At 36.9% G+C, this 10,568-nt stretch overlaps 1 protein-coding gene across 1 annotated transcript in view; it reads right to left on the bottom strand.

Moving 5' to 3' along the window:
* The window catches only part of LOC107688300 (uncharacterized), a 50,907-nt gene extending 45,759 nt beyond the window's left edge, over nt 1-5,148 (bottom strand). The window contains exons 1-2 of the mRNA XM_016485920.1: nt 4,932-5,148; nt 35-1,565 (exon numbers count right to left, since the gene is read on the bottom strand). Coding sequence (XP_016341406.1) covers nt 35-1,565; nt 4,932-5,035 — 1,635 coding nt within the window. The 5' untranslated portion in view covers nt 5,036-5,148. The remainder of the gene's footprint in view (nt 1-34; nt 1,566-4,931) is intronic.
* Between the last annotated feature and the right edge of the window lie 5,420 nt (nt 5,149-10,568).

Raw genomic sequence — 10,568 nt, 5'->3', positions numbered from 1 at the left:
CTTCTTGTAATATTATTGCAGCACTTTGGAATGCATCATCTCTCTTCTTCTCTCCCTCGCTTTCTATCATTTCTGGCATCGTGGGTGTTGTTTGTAGCAATGTGGAGGCAGTGGACTCTGCTGAAGCCCGTTCAAGGGCACTCTCTTCCTCCTCCTTCTCTTCTGCACCGGCTCGGCTCAAAGCGTGTGAATTCCCCCACAGTGGTGCGTGTGCGCCAGCTCCACCGCCTAAAGGAGGTCCATTCTCCTGCTCCAGTGGATATATCTCTAAGTCACATCTCCCTATGGGCTCATGTTCAGGGGCTGTTGTAGCTTGGCAGAAATCAATCACAACAGCAGACACATTTTTCTCATCTTTGACTTCCCCTGTTGTACAGTGGTTGTGGTGTATGGTTTCACCATCTGATATTGATTTGCAGGGTCCATCTGTCTGATCCTGGTTATCATTTTGCTCAGGCCCCTGTGGAGAGTCCAGTAACCGGGCAGGTGGAGCCTTAGCCAGGGAAAGATGAGCTTCGGGTTCTGGAGGTGGGGAGCAGATCAATTGTTTACCCTCAGGACTCAGCTGTTCTGGGAGTCCTAATTCCTGTCTTTGATGGTCAAGGCTTGATCCTACTTTTGTGTTTGTTTCTATCTGTCCATTTATCTGCTGACGTGTCCCTGACTCCACCTGTTTCTGTATGTTTGGTTGTATGCTTATTTTAGCTTCTAAATGCAACGTGTGACCAGAATGTTGATCCAGTAAATCACTAATTAACTGACTATGTGTCTCTATTTTTATTTCATCTGAGTTCTGAATCATCTGTGTAACTTTTTCAGAACTTCTGACTTCTTCATTCAAAGGATTTGTCTCTTGAATTATTCCTGTTTCTCTCTGGGTTGTCTGTGCTATAACGTTTATTCTGTCTTCATCTTGTGAACTCTCACCGTCCAGGGTGTTTTTCAAAGAGCAGATATCTTGTATTGATTGATCCTGGGTAAGAGTTTCCTTTTCCGCATCAATCTCGGATGTTGTTTGTGTACCTGTCCATATGGTATGTGTGTTTTGTTGACCAGCTATGTTCTCAGCTGTGTCTATTTTTGTCTCTATCTCTGACTTTGTTTGCTGTTCTGCCTCTGACAGCTGGCTTGCTTCTTCACTGTGGTTTTCTGTTATATCCTCAATGTTTTTGACAACCTCAGCTCCAGCTGCACATGTATAACTTTGCTTTCTTTCTAGAACATAATCTCTGAAGCTAAACACCCCCTCTTCACCCGCTGATGAGTCATTTGTGTGCGCTCCATCATTTCCATGGCAACCTTCATGAAATTCGGCAGGTTTATGTGAAGATGAACCAAAATCCTTTTTGACTTCAGCTTTCTCAGTTTGATTTTTCTCATCACTTACAGAGAAAAACCTGTCCAGATCACCTGCAGTCCATGTGTCTGCATGGAAAGATATGCCAAGAGCAGCCATTTCATCTTCACATTCCCTTAAAGCTTCCTGGAGTTCATAATCCATCTGGGCAGCCAAAGGACTGAGGGACAGTGATGCTGTCTCAGCAGAAACTTGGTCACCATCACAGCTATCAGCGTTCACCAAAAAAGATACATTAGAATAAAACTGCTCTGAGAAACAATCAGTTGTTCATTCCACACCAAGCCAAAGCACTCCACTCCACCTCATGCCAGAGACAGGATGAGAGTTCATGCATAGGCACAACTAAGTATTTTAAATGTGTAAGATACAAAAAACACACACGCACACAGCAAAAAAATTATAAATAATAATCATTATTCTTAATCAGTAATTTGTCATCATAAAACAAGGTAAATTATCTTGAGAACAAAATTGCATGATAATAAACTTTTTTTTACTTTTTTTTTCAAGAATATATCTAGAATTAAGATTATTTTTCTTACCTCAGTGACATTTAGTTTTATTTTAAACATAAATCTAACAAATTTTAGTGTAATCATTTAGTGAATTAATCAACTTTATTCAAGATATATTCTATGAAATTAGTATTTTTATTATATACAAGTAAATTTACTTTGTTTTAAGGATGTAATTAAATAAGAAACTAAATAATATTTTTCTTCTGTTTAAAAAAAAGGTTTTACTATACACAGACAGTGCCAGGATTATTTATTTATTTATTTACTTACTTACCCATTAGGTACCACTTCATTTCCTCATTTCAAATTTATGAATAGTATAAATCACTTGCAATCATGTTTCATTTTCATTGAGACTAAAATCAAGATGCTGAAATCTTTTTGCAAATGTAGAAAAGTTAAATGAGTTAACTACATAGCCTGAAGTCTTATGGACTTGGCAGAAAATCACATGCCTTAGGGCAAGGTTAATGCTTCAATGCTTTTAGCATCCATTAAGGACCCAGTGTAACTGACTACCTATACAGTACGTATGACAGAACAGCACCAGCCAAAAAACTGCTACATGCTTCTAACAACCTTGCTTCTAACAACCTAACTGCAGACAATATAGAACCTGGTGAACCACTGTGACTCTGCATATCACGTTTCAAGAGCTGAAACACAGTCAGTGACTAACAACCCAATAAAGTAGCTACAGCTGATCTAATATGACAACCATGCTTCCCCCACACTGCCTGTCTCACCTTAGTGTGCTTCTTTCTGTGCCTCCAGGGGAATTAACAGAACAGAGACAGCTTAGCTAACAAATTTTTGCCTGTCATTTTAAACAAAAAACTATCAATCACCTTCACCTTAAATGGAAACAAATGAGAAAGCAGATCCTCATGGGTTTCTCTCTGACTGGACCACAGCACTCGTGTGATCTGCCAACTTGATGATATAAATGACAACAGGCTCAACCATGCAGCCTTTTTCTTTTTTCAGTAAATGATTATGACTGGAAGCTGCCACTCCCATTCAGAGGAGGCAAGAAAAACGTTTATAACTCTTCTCTGGCATAACTGGAAAGTCAGACAGCTGTACTGCAGTTTAAGTTACAGCAATTATGCTTGTATGTGCTAAAACTTACTTGAGGCCTTTTGGCATACTGTATGTCTGAATGAATTACAGAACTGCAGCCACTCCCTACTGCACTGTCGGGCAGAATTTCAATACCCACAATCCTCTGCCCTTCCCTGAGCACTTTTATTGCCTTTCTAGCAAAAAAAACACAATCTGAAAAGAATACATAAATATTAATAAAAACATAAATAGTATAAAAACATAAACAGCTGACTCTGACAGGATTTGGCTGTATTTAGCTGAGAGAAACTAACATGAAGTACACCCTTAAACATGTCAAGTATGTCAAGTATGAATGTAGATCTCATCTGTCTGTGTCGGCACAAGTCTATGCAATTGCAACCAGATGTAATAATGTGTTGATAACTCTCTCAACAGGAAAAAAACTGAACATACACACACAAAACGACCGCAAATATACACACGCCACACTCAAACATGGCTTTCTGTAAAGGAGGACACCTCTCACGCTATATATTGATCTAGTGTGGTAAACCATACACTTTCACCTCATGCGTGTTAAAGAGTCATGTCAGCTGCCCGATCAAAGCACAACCAAAAACAACGCTAGTTTAGTTCACAGCAAACCAACTCAACCAGCTTTAAAGCCAAACACGTTCAACAGACCACTAACCCAGCTAGTACAACTATGTTTTTCCAGTTGTGAAAAGTTTGTAAAAACATTTTGATCCTAAATACTTAACATGACCAATGATGTATTAAAGTATATAAATAAAATGTTTATATATTTTAAAAAATTACATATTTTGTGTTTACCATTAAATAAGCAAGCTGTTTCTGGTTGTATTTTGTTCATAAACATACTGTATGTTCTGTAAACATAATATTTCTGAAGACATTTTTGAAGCCTGTTTCATTTAAATGCTGATTACATTATATAAACCTAAACAAGTTTGGCACAGTTTTGTTCCATAATAGTAATAACATAAAAGCATACAACATAAAAAAAGTATTTTTTATTATTTCATACTAAGTATAGTTTAAACCTATTAACATATGTACTGACATATCACTCGAAAATTTTTATTAAACTTTATTTGGAGTACTACTTGTGCACAATGCACATTTCGTAATATTAAGCCTAAAATGTGTTTTAATGTCACTATTGATGAGGATTTTAAGATCTTTGAATAATATCGGTCTTTAAATGCAAGATATTTAAAGTGTACCTAAAGTATACTTGCAATAGCTCCACTTTAGCACAATCAAATATACTTAAGTATATCTTTAGTTGGACTTCAGCACTACTTCCAAACAATTCAAATGCATTAAGTACAAAATTAGTTGTTCCAGTTTAGCAGACTTTAAGTATACTAGTTTAGTTTACCGAAAGTACAATTGCAGGGTATTTTTATTAAGTACATAAATATGTAAATGTATTTGTAGTATACTGAGCATGAAATAAATGTATTTCAAATACATTTTAGTATATTCATTTTTCTCTAGGGTAGGTAGATATGTTTATGTTTCTTACGATATTTTGGCTGTATAAATTTATATTTGCAACTTAATTTTTCTCTCTCAAAGTTACTGTTTGGTACTGATCATTTTTATAATCCAAATACATAAAACGCACATCGTGATTTGGTTACACTGTTTTTCTTAAATTTCTTTTTTTACATCTATTTGTTTGTTAAACTTGTTCAACAGAGTACTGCAGTGTAACTTAGCTGCAACTAAAATTCAACGTTCTGAAAAGTAAAAATGTTTTGTGCTTACTGGGAACTCCATTTGCACAGCACACATCAATAATCACACCCAAAACACAAAATGGAGCAAAGGAGATCTCACCAAAATCTATTACATATGAAAATATGAATACACTTTGGCCGAGTTACCAATGTCTGTCTCTTATGCCGTAACAGACTGGTATCTCTCTGTCTCCATTTTAATCATTCCTCTATTACCTCTTCATGAGGCCCACTACTGGTGGACTGGCCTCCATGTAGTGCTCTAGGCCTGCCAGCAGAGGGTTGGCAGTGCCACCCAGTGCCACAGCCTCATTCTTCATTTCACCCAAGCTCCCCTGCTCACAACTTTACACACACATACACAAATAAATACCCATGAATATGAGCCTCATAACATCAGGGCTCATTAACAGGAAGATTCAATTACTAATCAAGCTGTAAAAGAAATCTAAGTAGATGGGTTTGATCAAAATAATTTTAGAACAAACATTTTGTCCACTAACAGGCTATGGTAATGCATTATTGATGTATTTATGTAAAAATTCACAGATTTTGTCCTTTTATTCCTAGAACTGACACTTGTCATATGTCTTATTAGGTAGAAACCTAACAGCAGAAATTCCTTGGAGAAACTCTTGCTGTAATATACACTACATACTATGACATAGTATACATAATATATACAGTATGTATAAAAAAATTGAATTTATAATGGAAATGGTAATGTCTTCAAACAAGCCTTTCGTTTTAATTAGCATTACCTCCATAAAATCATGTAAAATAAAAGTCATTGGAGTGTGTCTGGGTTCTACCACCTTAACAGCTGGCAAGGTTTGCGGCTTTTTTTGTAGGCCTGCCAATTGTCCATTCAGTCAAGTTTTCCATAGGAATGAGTCAGAGATGAATGGAAATTCATTCTGTGTTTATCCAGCCAAGCAAGTACAAGGAAGGATCTTCGTATAATAAGTGTTGTGTTTTGCTTTGATTGTGAAACATAGTAAGACGAGACATAAATGAGTGAGCAAGTATCAGAGTCCAATGTAATCATTGGCTTCCAGTTTCAAGACTAATATAAACTTGCGCCATTCTTTGTGTCCTCAACTCCCAGGTGAGTTCACAATTTTATGGCACATTTCATTGAACTTTCATAGAAATTCAAGTTCTGTCATCATTTACTCACCCTCATGTTGTTTCAAACCTGCATGAGACATTTTTCAAAATATCTGCTCTTGAAAGTCATTTCGGATTGGAATGATATAAGTGTGAGTAAATGATGACAGAAAATGCCTTTTTGAATACCATACCTTTAATTACAGTAGACACATTAATCATTATCACCTTTTTAATCACTCTCTTTTTGTTTCCTGAATGCAAAATAGTTTTTTTGTTTACCAGTATGCAAAACATAACCAAAAGGTGGAAAAATTTGCATCAGATGTGAATCAAAATGAATTTCAAAAGAATCAGGCATTCTGTTGAAACTTGCCCCTTGCTAAATGTCAAATGACAGATCTACTCCTCAGCGCACAGTTCCCTGAGGTAATCAATGTGTTTGTATGAGAGAGAAAAATTGTTGAGACCTACCCAAGCGAGGTTCCCCAGGTGAGATTGAGCTCAGTGCTGAGGTCGAGGTCTATGCTGGGCAGCAGATCATGAGGAAACTCTAGTTCCTCTTTATCCTCCTCTTCCTGTCTTCTCAGCTTTTCTTCCTCGTCAGCAGACACCTGTGGCTCTGCTTTGACTGAATCAGTGTGGACAGATCCGTTCTCTGCAGTGGCAGACTTCTCCTTCAGTGTGCTCACCTTGTCAGTGTGTACTGCAGCCTGAGAAACACAACAAAAGTAGTTAGAGCACAGACCGGTGCAATCTGTTTTTAATTAGAGATCCATAAATCACTCAGACCAGCTGCACACACCTAAAATGTGTGAACAAGTTAGTTGTTCAAACCGAGATCACGTTCCTTCAAACGTACAAGGTTTGACATTTTACATCAAAGAAAACACACCCACCATGTCAATAAAATTTAAATGCTGAGGTGATTTCAGACTAGGCTACACACCCTGATCATTTATCACTGTGCCATCAGAACTTTTAGACAAATCTTGAAAGAATAAACATGTTTTCAATGAATCCACCACACCAGCTGGGTCTTAAGGATCAGTTCAGGCATGTTCTTATGCCCTTTTGCACACATGAATAAACAATGTAACAAAAAAAATAAACCAACATATGGTTGTAAACTAAAAAGGTACCGGTAATTCTAGGTTCATAGTGAATTTCCACAGAATTCATTTACTTATTGTTTCATTGAAAATGAGGCAAAATGAAGCGATTGTTCTGACTTTACTGGTTTTACTACTATTCGTTCCAGATGAAATAAGATAGCCTCATTCAGCTGAACTGCATTAACCGCAGAGAACTTTAAACACAGATTAAATGCATTCTGGAGCATTTTGTAAAAGGCCAGGCCAAACAAACACATGTAAATCCATATACATGGATTATTTACTATATGTAATTTTTTATTTTAATTTAATTTAATTTATGCATTTAGCAGATAAAAGCGACTTACAGTGCATTCAGGCTATACATTTTTTTTACCAGTATGTGTATTCCCTGGGAATTGAACCCACAACCTTTTGCGCTGCTAACACAATGCTCTACCACTGAGCCACAGGAACACTATTTTTTATAATATTTTTTAAAAAATATATTTTTTTAAATGCATTTCATTTCATTTATAAATGCATTTGTCACACTGCAAGCCTATTTAATTTACCTAGGTGATTAAAATGGTGAAAATCAAAAAAAAAAAAGACTTAACAGCACTTAAAACACTTTCTTTTCCTGCTCACGTTAAGGGTCACAACAGCAGATCATCCACATATAAAGTAAAGTAAAGAAAAATCAAATAAAATAGATTGTCAAATATCCAACTATGTTTTAAAGTCCTTAACTGGAGCAAACACAAATAATTATATAATATTTGATCATTTTAGACTCTCATTTGCATAATAAACACTATGATTTAAAATAAGAGAGAATCTTACCCCTCCAAAACAGACACACACACTCACTCATTTTATTCATACACACACTCATTGATCAACAGTATGATTCACAGGCAAGTCTTGTGCAGCAAAAGAGGATCGTGTTGCAGGCTCTCTGGAACACAGGCCACATTAGAGATGCATTACACAGAAGCCTCACATCCATTAACCATTGTTTTTATCATCTTTGACTCCTGTACACACATCACATGCACTTGATACACATGGGTGCATTGGATTCCCACCTCTGCTGTAGGTTACGTGTTATACACTCTCAGAGCTTTAAGACTATAAGAGTGAATTCATGCATTGATCTACATTCCCAGGCCTGAGCACAAACACCACTCAATTTGAATCAGGTCAGAGTATCAAATGAAATGCCCTGATCTAAGTCCATACAAACTCAAGGGTTCAGATTCCATTAGCTTATTCAGAGTTTTAATTTGTTAACCAAGCCTGGAATAAACACAAGGGTTTCAAATATCAGTAACGTTTATTAGTGACAGATGGCAGGATTTTCGACAAAAAAAAAAAACAGCAAAACCCCTGAAGAACAGGATGCACTTCACACACCGGCGAACAATCACTGTACTGTATCGTTGTATCCCTAAATCTCTCTCCCTCGGCCCTTCATATAAAAACGACCCAGTGTCTGCTACACTACTCCAAAAGTCCTGTCATCAACCTGAGAATCTGTTTACACACCCGCAGACAACAAGTCAATGCCGTATTATGTTATTTGAATGGGGTACAGAAGTGTGAGACCACTAATAAAAATGCTTGTTAAAAAATCTTTATTATTTTATTTAATTTATCATAAAACAATTTGAATGAAAAATTTAACTGAAAAGTTTACATGAATTTAAAATGTTCCAAAAAGCCTCTTTTAAAAAGAAAAAGAAAAATATTTTTTGGAAAAGGGGTTAAAGGGGTCAATATCCAAAATTTTCTTACATATCATTAATAACCTAGAAATATGAAATAACAATTAATATTTACATTTCAAAATTTGAAACATTTTCAACATTTCAAATTTTGTTTCCAAGTTTAAATGACATTTAGATTCTGAGTTTGTATCTATTTTTAACTTTAATAACATTATAAAGCCATAATGCTTTACAAGTACGCCCAAACCATTAGCATACATCAAATACTTAAATCTTTGATCATAAGAAAGGACTTTTTAAACTTGCTAATCACTGAAATTTTATTCAAGCTGTGAGACCACATTTTTCACACCTACACTTGAGTTTAATAGAAATAGCACACTTTGTCTTCTTATGATCTTGTTTCTCATGCTTGGTTTCAAGTTCCACAACTTCCTGTTTCCTGTCTATGCTGTGAACCTATATCTGAGCCCTAGAAAACTTCATTGAGCACACAGTAACTAAAATAAATCACACTCACTGAGCTACATTTGTCTGTAAGTTAAGAATTTAAACTGATATAAGCTACATTGGGGGAATCTCTTACCCAGATCTGCTGATCCATATATACAGCACACAGGGGCCTTTGGAGAATGAAACAGGTAACCTCAAATCACTGCTGTCTTTTTAAATAAAGGGCCACTGTCTACCTTTGTCCTTTGACCTACAGCATGAGTGGTCCTGAAAAGCAGACCCCATATGGTCTCTTTTGCCCTGCCCCTTTAACAGACCACATTGTCCTCCACTACAGTAAATCCCTGCTGTTAACTACCATGCGTCCTTGCTGTGCAGTGTTACTGGTTGCCATGGCAATTGTATAAGCCCAACACAGTAGACTGACCTCTAAATAGTTGTGGCATACACACACAACCCATAAATGATATGAAATGCAGTCCAGTTTTGAATAACAATATGAAACAGACCAAAGTATTATCCCTAGTTAGGACACACACACTAGTGTGTGTTAGGTCACATTTGCAGCAAGCCACTATTAAATAAATCACAAACTCACCTTCTCTAAGGAGGCACACACACATTCGCACGAGACTGCTGCAGCTTCACAGTGCAGCACTCCTGCGCTGAACTCCCCGTGAGCACAAGCAGAGACGTGTGCGTGTTTTGGTTCAGCCGGGCAAAGACACAAACATGCTGCCGGTCGTGCCTATGTTCCAGTCTCCTCCCCAGACTCCTGACTCAGCTCCTTTCACCTCTCCTGCTATAGACCCCTGCCCTTCACAGGAGAACTCTGCTAGTCCCTGGAAGTGTGAGACAGACTGTTCCTCCTGAGAAGCAGTACTATGAAATCTCAGGCTAGAACACTCACAGAGCAACTTGAGTAGTGATCCCTCCCCCTACTCTGTGAAACTCTTTGAGCATGAAGCTTCTGCCCTCTGATCCCTCCTTCTCAAGCTACCTCCTGCCTCTTATGTCTGCTGCTGTTCTGTCACTTCCTGCTGGGGGACTGAGCACTGCACTCTGATGCACACGCTGCAGGTGAAATGCAGGTGGGAAATTGGCCAAAGGTCAATCTCAATGTAACCCACAGGAGGGGATCATGTTATACACTAACTTTTGGAGGCTTCTTAACTAGGGTCCCTATAACAACACTCCGTTTTAAGAATTTTATTCTCTGACCCTAGAGAATTTTTAAGATTTAAACAAATATTTTTTTTCTTACAGTTTCTACCCAATAAAATATTTTAGAGCTTGGCATATCCAGAAAAATGTATATTAAAAAAAAGTAAATTAATTTGTCGCACTGCAAGACTATTTAAATGACCAACAAAAAATGTGCTTAAAATGTTGAAAATTTAAAAAGGAAATGGTGATTTACAGTACTTAAAATACTTTCATTTATACATTCAAATAAACCTCAA

Source organism: Sinocyclocheilus anshuiensis, unplaced genomic scaffold, assembly GCF_001515605.1.
Source record: "Sinocyclocheilus anshuiensis isolate Anshui unplaced genomic scaffold, SAMN03320099.WGS_v1.1 scaffold809, whole genome shotgun sequence".
Classification (NCBI taxonomy): Eukaryota; Metazoa; Chordata; class Actinopteri; order Cypriniformes; family Cyprinidae; genus Sinocyclocheilus; species Sinocyclocheilus anshuiensis.
Note: the sequence above shows the minus strand (reverse complement) of the source record. Positions and strands in the feature narration are given on the sequence as shown.